The following is a 17300-nucleotide window of genomic DNA, read 5'->3' on the forward strand; positions in this document are numbered from 1 at the left end:
CAGTGCCATTATTTTTATTTATTTATTTTATTTTAATTCCATTTATATCCCGCCCTTCTCCGAAGACTCAGGGTGGCTTACAAGCTTAGCAGTAGCCTTCATTCTATGTATATGCCTGCTTATTAGGGCGTTCATACACCCCCCAAGTGGCATTATGTTTTATTTCTACTGTAAGACATGTGCATGTACAAAGCACTTCTAGAGCTAAGTTTAAGATCTATCAACAAATGAAAGGTGTGTCCCTGATGGGTGGGACAGGGAAATTAATGTTGACTCCAATCTACCCTTTTGCTATCTAGTCAGCAGGTTTTGAAAAAAAAACTGCAGTTTTTCAGCCTGTCTGAGAATTTGGAATTATTTGGAAAAAAGTGTCTTATCTGCAAATTCAACAACCTCATTAATTATATTTTTCTCTAGAGAAGTATTTCTCAACTTTAGCAAATTTAAGAAGTATGCATTTCAACTTCCAGAAATTCCCCAGCAAGTATGCTGGCAGTAAAATTCTGGAAGTTGAAATCCATACATCTTAAAATAGCCAAAGTTAAGAAACACTATTCACTTTTGAGTGTTATGCAGGTTGCATAGAGTTATACGTCTATTGTTATTATTCCTATGCAGGCATAGACTTATTAATTACTTTATATTTGAAATAATATCATAGTCTCAACTGTGTAAAGAAGTGCCAGTAGATTTGTCAGAAAATAACACTGCCCGAAGCCCCTTTACGGGTAGTTAAGTATGATATATAAATAAATAAAATAAATAAACATAAATATTAGGGAACTAAACCTAAACGAATATTAGGTCTAAAGCCCGCATTAAAACTCTGCCATTTTTTAGACTGTGTGTAAAACTTCACAACACACTTACAAAATGGACAGAACTTTGGACTGTAATAGTGCAGTACTGCTTTCATCATTTATATTGCCCTAGCCCACAGGTCTGCAATCCGCAGCTCCGGAGCCGCATGCGGCTCCCAGTCCTCTGCCATGTGCAGTTCAAAAAAAAAAGTGGGACTAAAAAAGTTCAACCAATCAATTCAAATATGCAGGGTAGGTGCATATCTCGCCTTGGCTCCACTCTTCAGTCAAACCCTGTTCTGCGCATGCGCACACATTTTTTGCGGCTCCCAGTTTTTCCTTTTGTGAGGGAACCGGTTCCGAGTGGCTCTTTCACTGTTTCAGGTTGCTGGCCCCTGCCCTAGCCTCTTGCACTTGCCTCTAAAGAAAAGAACAACATTGATGAATGAGCATGATTAGTGGCTATGGAATGTTATTGATTTAATAGGAGAAGATAGAAAACAAAGGAAGATTAAAGGAGGAAAATTGTGAAAGAAAATACATGACTGATTGGGAAATCAATGGTTGTTTGGAAAGAACTATTAGCTTTAACTTACTTTCTCAATTAATACAAAATAGAAACAGAGTCAATGATGACAAAAATTATGGCACTTATTTTAGGACTCAACTGTAAGGAGTATTGCTATTATGAAAATTTTAATAGAAAAAGAAGTCCCAAAGTATAAATACTAAATCCCATTAACTTTGAACAATTTTCTATTGGGGGATTCTGACCTCACATAAAAATAAACCGATTTTAATTACATTTCAGCTTATTTGGCACTCTTGACTATAGTTTCAAAGTAAACTAGATTTTAATTCCATGTAGTTTTTTGTCTGTAGGCTACTATTGTGGTCCATTTGTCTAACTCAGGGGTGTCAAACTCAATTTCATTGAGGGCCGCATCAGCATTGCGGTTGCCCTCAGGGGGCCGGGTGGGTGTGGCCAGGGTGGGCGTGGCCTACTGGGTGGGTGTGGCTAGTGTGTATGGCCTACTGGGTGGGCGTGGCCAGCTCTACATCGTTCGTATCAAGGGTGCCTATGGGGGCCTGGGCAGGAGTGGGACAGATCTGAGGGTCTCTGGCAGGAGGAGGGTCTCTGGGCCAGGGCCAAGGCAGTGGGGGCCGTTCCCTCACTGTTTCCAGGATGGCTTCGCAGGCCGCATGAAAGCACTTCGCGGGCCATATCCGGCCCTCAGGCCTTGTGTTTGACATGTCTGGTCTAACTATTCTGAAATCTACCTCTAGATTTCAGCCACTGGCATCAAATTTCAAGGAGTTCCCATGTATCTATTCTGTATCTATTTCTACTAGAAAACTGAATAATAAGATATCAGTATGAGCTGCCAGTTATCTTAGGCAATAATAGCACATCCATGAAGGAAGTTTGTTCACTTAATGGATTTTTGGGTTCATAAGTTCATAACTTGAGGTGAGATAGGCGGCCTATAAATTTATAACTAAATAAATACATACATACATACATAAATACATAAATACATACATACATACATACATACATACATACATAAATGGAAACTGAATCTGTGGCTAGAAAAAAAAGGAAACTAATGATCTGCTCATCTCTGTCTCCTTTGTGTGGACTATGTCGTTCATACACAAATGACATATACACTATACTGACAGGAGGCAAAAATTAGAGCAGCCTTTAAAAATGCAGTAACAAAGTCATAGTGTTTATAGTTCCATCTTCAATCTTACCCCCAAAGGCATGTGTCACAACAGCTGGAATACAATGCTGTGTGAAAGAAGCTGGGAAAAAAGCCTAGAGTCTATATTCAACTTGCCCTTACAAGCAAGACTAGCTCTTAATTAGTGCAACTTAAGCCAATATTAAGACTTGTCAAAATATTCTGCTAGCTTTAAAATCATAAGAATTGGGCTTTACTTTCCTATCTTTCTCTACTGCAGAATTATTTAATTAGCTAAATAAAAGCTGCTGCATGAGCTACATTTTTAAATATTGATCCTATTCTGTAATGGATATGACCACTTCCAAATAACAGCAAAAGTGGAAATGAATCCCTCTGCATCAGCAAGAAGCTATTTTTATTTTATGAACTACTATACAGATATCAGCAAAGTATGAGATTAGTCTTAGGGACAACAACAACACTTCTCCAGAATATCTCACAATTTTATTTTAAGCCATAGATTAAAATGCATTTTATAATGGAGTATCTGAAAGAGATGCTGAGAGAGATCAAATTCTAACAAAGAACAATTTCAAAGGATAAATATTGCTACTGTTATAAAAACTCTGAACTATTGCTATCCAGCTGGCTGTGTGCATTATTTCTTCCATCAAAGTCCTATCATTTTGTGCAGTTCAGCAATGGATTAACACACTCATAAATCTGAATGAATCCTTCAATATAAGCAATAAATCTTAGCTGAGCTATAGGGTTCTAAAAATGCACATTCTGTAATTAAGCAAACTGTCATATTTGAAAGTCAAGCAGCACAATTCAGAAATACTGGGATGGTATAAGCTAAACAATATTCTGATCTAACCATTTTTATTACTTTCATGTTTTGTTTTTGCATCAAAATGTAAAAATTGATTTCATTTCCTACCCACCTGAAAAGCATCACATTCTTTTTGTACTAATTACATAAAAGCAAAAGTTTTAGATATTTTGCTATATGAAGCCCAAGACTAAATGTTTGTATTAAATGTTTGTATTATGTGTAAACATATAGAAGGGCAAAGCATTTGAAAAGTGTTAGCACAAAGAAGCAAAGCACTCACATTCTTCGTTAACTGCGTGCTAGTCGTTTCTGACTCTAGGGGCCAGTGCTCATCTCCATTTCAAAGCCGAAGAGCCAGCGCTTGTCCAAGGACGTCTCTGACTAGACGCCAAAAGGTGCATGGAACACTGTTACCTTCCCACCGTAGTGGTCCCTATTTTTTTACTTGTATTTTTACGTGCTTTCGAACTGCTAGGTTGACAGAAGCTGGGACAAGTAACAGGCGCTCACTCTGTTACACGGCACTCGGGATTCAACCCGCCAAACTGCCGACCTTCTGATCAACAAGCTCAGCGTCCTAACTCACAGAGCCACATTTATATATATATATATATATATATATATATATATATATATATATATATATGTATGTATGTATGTGTGTGTGTGTGTGTGTGTGTGTGTGTGTGTGTGTGTGTGTGTGTGTGTGTGTGTGTTTTCTGAGGTTTTCGCGGGTGCCTGTATGTGGATCCTTGGTTTTTCGGGTTTTTCCCCACGTAGAACTAAAGATGTAGGCGCAACGTTTCGACGGAATCCCATCCGTCATCATCAGGCTTTAGCTTCCTTCTTCTGGGAGAAGCATGTGGCTGTTTGTTCCTCTTTTTGAAACTGCCAGAGGGGGTGTGTTCTGTGGAGGTGTGCTCAGCAAACCACCCAAAAGCAACTTACCCAAAGAGGAACAGACAGCACTACTTAACCTAAAAAATGACACCAGCATAATCATTCTACCAGCAGACAAAGGCAACGCCACGGTGGTAATGAACTCATCTGACTACCATACCAAATTATCCAACCTACTCCGAGACTCCACATACAAACTCCTCAAGACAGATCCCACCACCTACCTGGAAAAAACCACAAAATCAAAAATAAAAGCCACCCCCATCAGTGAAGAGATCCAGAAAACAATCATTCCCAGAGAAAAATCATCCAGATGTCCTAAGCTCTATGGTCTGCCCAAGATACACAAAGAAGGAACCCCACTCAGACCCATAGTCAGTTCCATAGGCTCACCTCTACAAAATCTAGCCAAATTTCTTGCCAAACAACTACAGCCTTATGCAAATTCCATCACCTCACACGTACAAAACTCATTCCAATTCATAGAGATCATAAGTAAACTAAACTTACAGCCCTGTGACCTACTTGTGAGCTTCGATGTTGTATCCCTCTTCACCCAAGTGCCAATCAAAGAAGCCTTTACAGCTATCCTAAATAAATACAACCCCCCAAAACACATCCTAGATCTGACCAACCACTGCCTATCTAACACATACTTCATCTACAATGGACAAAGATACAAACAAATGGAAGGAGCACCCATGGGATCACCCCTCTCACCTGTCATCGCAAACCTCTACATGGAACACTTTGAAACCCTCGCTCTAGAAAAATCCAACCACAAACCCAAACTCTGGCTCAGATACGTAGATGACACCTTCGTAATCTGGCCACACGGCAAAGAAAAACTGGATGACTTCCTCATACACCTCAATAGCCTACACCCCAAAATACAATTCACCATGGAAACAGAAGCTAACAATCAACTTCCCTTCCTTGATGTCTTAGTCTACAAGAAATCCAACGGCTCCCTAGGACACACTATCTACCATAAAAAAACACACACAAACCGCTATCTGAACGCACTCTCACACCACCACCCAGCACAGATCAACTCCGTAGCCAAGACACTCATCTCCAGAACAAAACACCTAGCTGACGAACAACACCTAAAAACCGAACTACACACTCTCACTAATGTACTAACAGCCAATGGATTCCAAAGAAACACGATTACCAACTTAATCCGAAGAGAGACACCCACAAAAACCCAAGACAGAGAACAAGAAAATGGCAAAGCCCTCCTCCCATACTTAAAAGGGACCACAGACAGAATCAGCAAGGTCCTCCAAAAACACAACATCAAAACAGCATTCTACACAGACAGAAAAATATCCACCATCCTAAGAAACCCCAAGGACATAATTGGGTTAGAAAACCAAGGAGTATACGAAATCCCATGCACCACCTGCCCCACCACATACATCGGACAGACCAACAGAAGAATAAGTGCACGCATTGAAGAGCACAAAAACTCACTCAGAAAGGGAGAACAAACTTCATCCCTGGTCCAACACTTTGAAGCCACGGGACATGAAATTGATTTTAAAAAAACCAAAACTATCGCCAAAATTGAACATTTTAACAACAGAATAATCAGAGAAGCCATTGAGATAGAAAAACGCCCCCACAGCATGAATAAACGAGATGATACCTCTCGTCTACCAGCCATTTGGAAACCTGCCTTGATTGACAGACGAGTCCCAACCACCAAGAATGATACCAGACCCAAACTCATGATAACATCACATGACATCACCACCACACAACCATTCAAAAAGCAAATCCGAACCCACAACGATAAAGACACACAACCACAAAACAGAAACCTAACTACAGCTGCAACATCAGCCACTTTAAACCCCTCCAAACCACACAATAAGCAAACTGACACCCACTATAAAAACATGGCACCACCACAAACACGAAGCCGAACAAAAGCAGCACAACTCACCAGCTCAGGTCTGGAGCTGGCAGCTGAGACCAGCCCATCCACTCAGAACACCCCCCCACCCAATCAGAACACACCCACCATTCAAAACACACTCCCACCCAATCAGAACACACTTGGTCCCCTACCCAATCAGAGCACACCTCCACAGAACACACCCCCTCTGGCAGTTTAAAAAAGAGGAACAAACAGCCACATGCTTCTCCCAGAAGAAGGAAGCTAAAGCCTGATGATGACGGATGGGATATATATATATATATATATATATATATATATATATATATATATATATATATATATATATATATATATATATATATATATATAACATATATATATGTTAATGTTTGTTAAGTATTTAGAATGCACTTGCTTAGGTCCCAAGCACGGGACAAATCTTATTTCCTGTTTCAGCCTAACCCAAGGCCATCTACAGGCAGTAGCCACAGCAGTGACAGCTCATATTTGTGTAAATTTTTTGGCTTGCTAACAAAGAATAAAGGGAGACAGATATGATCATTTCAACCTTAGTTAGCAAGCCAAAAAATTTACACACACACACACACACACAAAATTATAGACAGTCAAACCATAAATTTTTGAGAAGGGATGCTGTATTCATAAAATGTATATTTTGGAAGGCACCTCCTGCAAATACTTTTAATAGATAAATCAGATTTATTGGTGCATCTGCCAGATATACTACTTTACTGAAAGCTTTGTTTCTTGATTAGGAGGATATTTAAATAAGGCTACAAAATCTAGGTTGAAAAAATCCAAAAAGCCATTAGATGGAAACAAAGAAATACAGCAATGCTAACTCTCTGCAGTCATCTTTTGATTATGTGAATTTCTGCAACGCAAAGCTCCTTTTTTGAAAGGCAAGTGGACTTACTTTTTTCCTTGAAGATGTTTTGCTTCTCATCCAAGAAGCTTCTTCAGTTCTGACTGAATGGTGACGAATCAAAGCATTTATATTCCTTCAGATGACTCCAAAGAATATAAATCTTTCCATTCTCCACCATTCAATCAGAACTAAAGAACTTCTTGGATGGGAAGCAAAATGTCATCAAGGAAAAAGCAAAGTACAGCTGCCTTTTGAAAAAACACGTTTGGGATAATCATGACCTGGATGGCTGAGAATGTCAACAGACAGATTTGGTAGCTATAATTTTAAAAGTCTGAGAAGCCATTTGAAGATTGGTTGCAAGTTGAAAATTTTCAACAACTGATTTCAGAAGTATGTTCTTGGATTCTGATTTTATTTTCAATAAAAAATGTTGCACTGCATTGCCTAACTCACTGTTCGCATATTTTATTGTTTGCCTATATGAAAAATGCTGGCCAGAGTTGGATTCAAGTAAATTAAATCCAATCATATTAGCCAGGTTGAAACATTCTGCTTACAGTACATTAAGAGAAAGAAAGTCAATTTTTAATTACATTATCTCAGTTAAGCAGGTCAAAGTAATGCCTGTGAAGGTAGATCAAAATATAGATTATCACTCAGTCAAGATATGCCTCTGGTATTGCCATGAAAAGTACTAGTAATCAGAACCCAGTACATTCTAAGATGAAGGATGTCTTCTTAAAATTGTGTATCACTTGAAGCTCTAATTAAGCTAAAAAGGCTTTACCTGAGACTGGCTCTATGGCAGGGGTGTCAAACTGCCAGCCCATGGGCCGGTTTCATCATACCGAAGCCGCACCCACCCCATTGCCAGCAATGCAAAAAGAGTCGCAATACGTCACGACACGTCAAGTGATGTGGCAAGCTTGACACCCGTGCTCTATGGTAATCCTTATAACTTAAAACTAGTTTCCTTAGAAATCCCATTCCAAATGCACTGAAATAGTCATTGTTGAGGAAGTGTCACAACAGTAAACACACAGTTACCTTCACATTATATCCTTAATTAGCTGCCGATTCTCCACCAATAACATATATTTTGGCTCAAAATGAACACTTATCATTTCTTCGGACATCACTATTTAAAGCATTTGTGCCAGGAGAATGAAAGTATACTAGCTAGCAGTTTCACTGAAATAACATCACTTTAAAGAAATTATGAGAGAATTTGTATACATACCCGCTGCTTTTCAGAATCCACATAGCGAATGCCAAAATAGTCTTTTTCTAGCAAACAGTAGTGGTTGCAAACATGATCTATGAGAAGCTGGCCTTTGGTCTCTCTCTGAAAAAGAAAAGGCAATACGAATAGATAGAGCCTATAGGTATATGCATATATAACTGTATTTTACATACACACACACACACACACACACACACACACACACACACACACACACAGCTAACTTTATTAAATTTAAATACACCCTTTATATATTTATTATCTTTCTTCATGGAAAATTCCTATTCATATTTCTTCAGTCAGAAAAATAGGTTGTATCTTATTTTAATTGTACATTGTACACTGAATAAGAACGTTGAATTGTACGTTGAATAAGAACACTGATTAAGCATAACCACGTTTGACTGATTTCAGTGAATCCACCTAAGATTAACTTATGTTTCAATTCTATCTTCCCTTTCAATCAAATACAAAAACTTATCTAAGTTATCAAAAATTCTGCATGTATCTCAGATTAGCAGATTAATAAAATACCTTACTGCACTCTGGATGGTACTGTTTTCTTAAACTTGTTCCTTAAGCTGAGGAACCCACTCTAAAATAAACACATTTAGAAAGGGAGAGCCCACTTAGAAATATTTTTCTATTAATAATAATAATAATAATAATAATAATAATAATAATAAGAAGAAGAAGAAGAAGAAGAAGAAGAAGAAGAAGAAGAAGAAGAAGAAGAAGAAGAAGAAGAAGAAGAAGAAGAAGAAGAAGAAGTTGGAAGGGACCTTGGAGGTCATCTAGTCCAACCCCCTGCTCAGGCAGGAAACCCTATACCATTTCAGACAAATGGCTGTCCAGACTCTTCTTAAAAACTTCCAGTGTTTGAGCATTCACCACTTCTGGAGGCAGGTTGTTCCACTGGTTATTTGTTCTAACTGTCAGGAAGTTTCTCCTTAGTTCTAGGTTGCTTCTCTCCTTGACTAGTTTCCATCCGTTGCTTCTTGTCCTGCTTTCAGGTGCTTTGGAGAATAGCTTGACTCCCTCTTCTTTGTGGCAGCCCCTGAGATATTAGAACACTGCTATGTCACCCCTCACCCTTCTCTTAGTTAAACGACATATACCCAATTCCAGCAACCGTTCCCTATATGTTTTAGCCTCCAGTCCCCCAATCATCTTTGTTGCTCTTCTCTGTACTCTTTCTAGAGTCTCGACATCTTTTTTACATCGTGGTGACCAAAACTGGATGCAGTATTCCAGGTGTGTGCCTCCTGCTGGCCTCTTTCTCTGCCGCCTTGGAAGACCTTTTGCTAGAGATGGCCTTGGCTTTGGTCTTGAGCTTTCCAGTAGCCTCCGGTTTGGAGGACTTATGCTATGATTGCGCAGGACTGTTGGGGGCACTGTGTGAAGCCTGAGGTGCGGTGTTGTCTGCCATCACAATTGGGAGATATCTCAGTGAGAGGGATCTCAAACAGAGGAGCAGAGTACTGATCTGAGGCTGTGTGCCACTGCCAGGGATCAATAAGTACTCTATGGCAATGGTGGCTGCAGGCCCAACTTAATGGACAACTGGCACACCTGCAAAGTTCCTGATGGCCTTAAGACTAGTTGAAGCACCTTTGGAGCACAGGCCAAGTCTATTGTGGCAACGGATCACCTCGGTGATAATAGCCAGCTTACGTAGAAACCTAGTGGCGACAGATCACCTCAGTGATAACAGCCAGCTCACTAGTCCTAGTTGGTGGCAGCGAGGCCAAGAATGGCACAGCCAGCACACATCTTCTGTTGGAATGGACAATGAGACAGCTAGGTTGAGGCCTAGAGCTACAGCTGAAGCCTCCTGTACTTGACTATCCACTTTGAAAGGTTTCGGGCAAGGCAAACAATGACTGTACTACAGTCAGAAGGGATCTGAACTCGAAACCCTCTGCAATGATTGTGAGAGGAGAAGCCTGAAAAAGGACCCCTGCAAACTGACCAGAGGCTCAGGGACCAACTTCCATGAGCTGGAAGGCAAGGTAAGCACCTTTGAAGTCTGTGGGGGTTTTTTGGGGGGGGCTGAAATCTCCCCACCCTTCTCAGAAGCTAGCAAAAGTCTTTTCAGAGGAAAAGCAATGCGATCGTGGCACCCAAAATGGCAGCCGCTACTGCTGATAGTCCAAAAAGAGAAGCAACCTGTCCTTCCCTCTTAATTTAGGAGAGAAGGCAGGCAGTTCTGAGAGTCTTTGTGTGCCTCTGATGCTATCAGCATGCTTAAAAAGGCAACTTAAAAAAGGCTTTCTGACGAAGAGCCTCCTCTCAGCCAGCTGCTGGTAAGCTGGAATTCAAAATGGCGGCTGCAACTAGCGTGGGGCTTGTGAGAGAAAGATAAGACCCTGAAAGGAACTACAGCAAATGCTATCTAATTGAAGAATCCAGGAAGAGGAAAAATATATATACGACCTGCTTAATTACTCATAACAGATGACTCAGCTAGATTCTGGGAGCCAAAATTACCACAAGTCTATTCTGGGCACAGACTAAGTCATGACTGGGAGGTGTCCTGGCCCAGGACAGGCGTGGCAAGTTTGACTGACTTAGACTAATTGGGCAGGAAGACAGAGTTAACCCATTCGTGCATTCTCCATCTATCATGCTGGAGAATATGCCTTTTCACTGAAGCACTATAAAGGCTAGCTAAGTAGCAATAACTAACTAACCTTGGCTGATCTCATAAAGCTAAAGAGAACTATATCCAGTTAGAATTGGGATAGGAGATTAGGAAGGATTTGGATGGCAAACTAGACTGAAATATTGAAACATTATAGAAAGTAGCAGAAAACCACTTTTGTATTGGTGCCAAAAAATCTACATGGATGAGTCCCCGAAGTAAACAAAAATCAAGCTTGACCAAGAACATTTCCTTTTTGTAGGAATATCCACCTTGATATTCTTAACTATGCTCTAAAACCAAACAGAATTATCCCAAGAAAACTACATAATCCCAGAAAAGGTGAGGCTGCTTTGAGGAGTTGCAGACGGTTGAGTCCATGTATTCTAAACTTACCCTTTTGGAATCAAACCTAAAACACTGTGCTGTCATAACAGATTTCGCCTCTTTTCCTTACAGCCATTTGGACATCTCTTTTCTGACAGCCCAGAAGCTTTTGGGTTTTGCTGGGGTTTTTTTCCAAAATAAAATGGATAATTTAGTTAAAATTCAGTCCAGTGCCAATATACTACATGAATACAGAGATCAAGATTCTTGAAATACAAGACAAAAAAAAAAAATAGAATGAGAATCTAATAAGCTAGCCTAGCCATAGTGTAATTCTATGACTGTAAAGAATCCTTTACAGTCAAACGCAAGCGTTTTGAGACTAATGCGAGATACTCCCAGATAATTTTTATAGAATTAATCTCCAAACGAAACAATAGCTTTGTGCCATTTTGGAACATGGACTGAAGCCTTACATCAGGGATCTTCAAACCTGGCCTTTTTATGACTTGTGGACTTCAACTCCCAGAATTCCTCAGCCAGTGTGCCTGGCTGAGGAATTCTGGGAGTTGAAGTCCACAAGTCATAAAAGGGCCAAGTTTGAAGACCCCTGCCTTACATGATATGTACTGTAGGCTCAGTTTGGAGGCTGAAGGAATTTGAAACAAGAGCAAAGATTCTTCTGCTTTGCTTCCTTTACAATCCTGCTGCAATTTCTCAGTAGCTTTGTTCCCATCTGGCTTCTTCTTTCCTCCCCCAAAAAATTCATCATCTTTTTTGTTTACACTGTATCTCCTTCTTTTCACCATTACAGCTGCCAGGAAAACATACAATTTTGGTTTTATTTACTTGCTTAATTTATCTCTTGTCCACTGCTCTTAGCAGTTTGCAATAAAAACACATTTAAAACCATGACATTAAAAATTGTTAAGACAGCAAGCAAAAAAGTAAACAAATAATTAAAATTAACAAAATCAACATCTAGAAGTCTATACAAAATGACACATTTTAAAGATCTTTTAGGAAAAAAAATACGATGTTAGAATTCCTTAATTCTACAGGGAGTATGTTCCAAGGACTCCTGGCAACAGACAACAACGCTCAATAAGCATTGAAGTTTTTATAGAAAGAACATTATCTAAAGAACCCTGGATATGCGCCACGTGGGGTTTTAAAATATTTTAATATATTCTTTGCCCAGAAACAAAAACAGAGCCAGTTTGATATAGTGAACAAGGCATCAGACTAGAATCCAGGAGATTGTAGTTCTTATAGCACCTTAAATATGAAACCAGCTGACTGACCTTGAGCCAACCACTCTCCCTCAGTCCTAGAAAGGAAGGAATGGCAAACCATTTTTTTAAAAAAAGCCATACCAAGAAAACCTACAGGAGCTACAAGTAATCCACGCAGTCACCCATAGTAAAAAATGCACACATGTATGAGTGTATGCACACACACACACACACACACACACACACACACACACACAGCGCACTTTGCATTTCACCCAGAAACAAACACACCTACCCAAATTATATGTGGTCTCACCACATTCTTCCCAAGGCCAACTTCACCGCTGAGTTTTGAACCAACCTAAGTATTCACACTGAATGTAAGTGTAACCCCTATCTAGAGTCTACATTACTACAGTTAAGCCTAGAGGTTTCCAGAGTATGCATCATAATATTAAGATCAGTATCTTTCAGAAAGAAATGCAGCTGGCTATCAATCAAAGTTCTCATTTTTAAAAACCTGAATATGATTTACCAGATAGAGCAGGGGTCAGCAACCTGAAACAGTGAAAGAGCCACTCGGAACCGGTTCCCTCACAAAAGGAAAAACTGGGAGCCGCAAAAAATGTGTGCGCATGCGTGTACATGTGCACATGTGCAGAACAGGGTTTGAAGAGTGGAGCCAAGGCGAGATATGCACCAACCCTGCATATTTGAATTGATTGGTTGAACTTTTTTAGTCCCACTTTTTTTGGGGGGGGACTACACGTAGCAGAAGACTGGGAGCCGCAGGAGACGGCTGAAAGAGCCGCATGCGGCTCTGGAGCCACGGGTTGCAGACCTGTGAGATAGAGTGACTCACACAAAAACAATAGCTACTTGGATCAATTGATACTGATATATCTTTTATCCATAAAACAAAATTATGTATTAACTGCATTTTTGTTCTAAGTTAACAGATAACCTACAGTCACATAATAGTTTTTTGATGTAGAGAGATATAGTTCAAGTTTGATTTTCCAGTGTTAGGCCTAGAAGGTCAAATAATAAAAGTAAGGCATTTTTCCCAACCTACAATACAGTATGCTAAATTAAGGACACAAGGTAAATCACTTGTATAGTTGCAAATTTCAACATATATAGCACATATATTATACCTAGTGAATGAGACAAAAAAGTAATCTAATGTAAGAATGTTCATGATGAACAATTCAGCCAATGTAATATTTTCAGAAAGCAGAGCTGGTTTTGTTTCAGATATAAAATATTCTAAATATACGAAATAATAGTGTCACTAACACTCAAGACAAGGCTAGTGGAACAAATTCTCCCCCTCCACTCACTGAATATGACATTTGCTTTGTAGAGTTACAAAATTTTCTGAATGAAACTGGAGGCACAAGACTGCAGGGACAAAGAGAAAAGGGAGATGATTTATTCACATAACATTAGATGGAACCCTCCAATGCTTCCTAAATAGAATATGCAAGACTTTGTTTTATTAATCAGAGATTACTGAATAAACAATTGACTAGAGTTATACATATGCTAAACTATATTCTACCGTTTGCACAGCAGCATGATTATTATTATAATTGCAAATAATTCTATTTTATCTTCCTTTCTTCTTGAATACACTTCAAAATAGCTAAACACATACAATATCCATAACCAGACGAACCACATTAGGTCTTAGCAAAATATGCTGCACTAGACATGCACACATTCCTTATGAAATAGCAATCAAAGAAGTAATCTGAGGACCAAAAAGAGGAATAAACGGTTGTAAAATGAAGAAACTCAATGTCATCAATCATATCAAACAAGCTTGTAAAGAGGAAGAAATAAAAGCAAAGCTATAAAGCAGAGACTCATAACACACTAGAACAGGGGTGTCAAACTGGTGACCTGCAGATTGGATGCATCACACCCAGGCCATGCCCGCCCCGGCTGCACAAAGGCAAAAAACATCGTGATATGTCACAATATGTCACGGGATACAATTTTGACACCCATGCGCTAGAAGATGCGCTCCATATTTTATATACACAAGTGAACTAGGATAAGTTCTTAATTGGGTCATATGTCCATTATGCAATTACCGTATTAAAGAAAAATAAAATAAAAATATCCATTCATGCTGAAAACTAAGGGGCTTTTTGTTCATTTGTAGAACTAAGATTTTCCAATGCTTCTTTATACTGTATGTTACAAATCTAGGTTGCTTTATGTTAGAATTCTAGACAATTCCTCATGTTAAAAGAAGGGCCTCCACAATTTTTTCATAGCATATTCAGTGGATAAATGTTGCCTTTCTTTTTATACCACTCCTTCCATCACATGCACACAAAAAAATGTTTGCATGTAATTGGGTGCATTCTTTGAAATATACTAAGCATTTAGTCCCAGTCACAAAATTACTTAATGTAAATGCCATTCTATCTTAAAACAAAATGCCATTTGGTTCCAACTTACTGACATCAGAGTCACAGATATTTCCAGTGAGCATAAAAACAATGCAAAACTTCTGTTCAGTCATCCAAATTCAAAACAGGAAAACGGAGAACAAGCAAAAGACTGAATTTATACTGTAGGTGATCATCATACACTACAGAGTCAAACTACAGTAGATACAATTATAAATAAATAATTGCTGCCAAAAATTATCATCTCATTCTTTTTTCTTTTTAATCTACTCAAATATACATTGTGATCTGAGATCTCAACATTCAGCATTTTCCTACCACTTAGTTTTCATCACTGGCTGGAAATAGCTAAGACATCTGAACGTTATAGCATCACAACATGAGACAAATCCCCATAGATGCTGTAAACAGGAAAATAAAAACTAACCCTACAGCAAGTGTATTTTAGTGGCTACTGCTCATATACTGTAACATTAGTTACATTCTTAATGTGTTTTTTCCCACACGTCCACACATTTTTGGAAATTAATTTGTCTCAGGATATGCTTAAACAAATCAACCCAGAGTTCTCACTCAAGGCACAAATAATCAGACTCATTTTATCCTACTTTGAATACATTATGTGAAGATCCAACTCTTTGGAGAAGGTTGTAATGTTGGAAAAGGTAGAAGGAAAGAAGACAACCAGTAGTAAGATGGGTGGATTCAGTTACAGTGGCAGTACAAAAGGTAAAGGTAAAGGTTCCCCCGCACATGAATTCCTACTGCCTGCAATTCATGCGTGTGCGTGTAATCTGCAAGCAAGCTCAGTGCAATCCACCATTTTGTGAAAGCACATGGTTGCACAAGCTCAGTGGCATTTCCTGTGCAAAGCTGAAAACTGTTTGTACATTGAACTTTGTCATAAACCCTATCTAAGCTACAGTTCGTCTGCTTAAAGAGACAGTACCTATTTATTTATTTTTTACAAAACTTGAAAAATGTCTAGAGAAGACTCAGAGCGCTCTTTTAGCATTGAATCAAGGCAGATGCCTCAGGCTTCTGGCTACACAGATATACAGGGAGCTGATGGTGCAGATCCTGCTGTAAAATCTAAGCGCACAATAAGACCAACCCAGAAACTCAAAGAAAACTATGAGGTAACTAGAAATGAATTTTCCAGTAATCTGTCAGACTTATGGGACAAAACTGCACACTGCATGTCAATTTTGCAGAGCCTTAATGATAATCCTGCTGAATTAAGAGGCTCTATAAATCGCCTATCTGCAGCTTATGAACGTTACCAGCTGCTGTCTGCAAAATACAAAGGTTTTTTGAATGACTCTAATGTAGATGATTCCTCAGCAGAGCTAATCACGATTGATGAACTAAACCAGCAAAGAGATTCCCTAGTGCAAGATGCAAAGAATAAGGCAGAAATCCGTATTGCTGAACTGCACGAGACCAGATCTCATAGATCCACATCAACTAAAGTCACAGTACGCTCTGCTAGATCCTCTTGTTCCAGAGCTTCAACATTGAGTGACAAGCTAGTAGAGGCCCGAGCACTTGTAGAGGCAAAGAAAGTGCATGTTTCCTTTGCCAGAAAGGAAGCTGAAATAGAAGCTCAGAGCAAAGCCCGCCAAGCAGTCGGAAGCCCGTCAAGCAGTCAGAATCCAAAATATAAAGATTCTGCGAATGGAAAGGGAGGAGGCAGCTGCCCGAGCAAAGCTGAAGGTCTATGAACAGGCAATGAAGGAAAGCACCAATCCAGATTGTTCCATCCCAACAGAAGTGGAAGATCCGATGGAACGCACCAGTCAATATGTGCTAAAGCATAATGTTTGCAACAATGCAGCGCTATCTTCTGTACTTTCTACGAACAATGCCATCCTGACTCACCACGCAGAGACCCCAGAACTGCAAAGGCCTGCACCTCTTCAACACAACACAAGCGCGCCATCTTCTGTACTTCCTATGAACAACGCTGTCCTGACTCACCACACAGAGACCCCAGAACTGCAAAGGCCTGCAACCCTTCAACACTACAACACAGGTACGCCAACACTTCAAACTGCATCACCTCTCGCCAATGACAGCGTAACTTCCAGCGATAAACAACGGTTGAATCGACAGCCAGCACAAGCCTTAGGGGCTAGACCACAGCTAGACGCTCTTGCAACAGCATTCTATCCTGGTATACCTCACCCTTATTCACCAGAGAACTTTCACACCCAAGGGGTCCCACAGGTTTCCTTGGCATCAAGGAGTGAGAGATCACCACAGCTGAATGCTCTTGCAACATCATCCTATCCTGGCATACCTCACCCTTATTCACCAGAGAACTTTCAGGCCCAAGGGGTCCCATAAGTTTCTTTGGCATCAAGGAGTGAGACACCAGACCTGTGCCAGA

The 17300-nt window shown here is 39.6% G+C and overlaps 1 protein-coding gene across 1 annotated transcript in view; it reads right to left on the reverse strand.

Annotated features, from left to right (window-relative positions):
• FRMD3 (FERM domain containing 3) overlaps positions 1-17300 on the reverse strand; it is a 92855-nt gene that overhangs the window by 52033 nt on the left and 23522 nt on the right. The window contains exon 2 of the mRNA XM_083356525.1: positions 8274-8378. Coding sequence (XP_083212651.1) covers positions 8274-8378 — 105 coding nt within the window. The remainder of the gene's footprint in view (positions 1-8273; positions 8379-17300) is intronic.

This window comes from Vipera ursinii, assembly GCF_947247035.1.
Source record: "Vipera ursinii genome assembly, chromosome: 2".
NCBI classification, from domain to species: Eukaryota; Metazoa; Chordata; class Lepidosauria; order Squamata; family Viperidae; genus Vipera; species Vipera ursinii.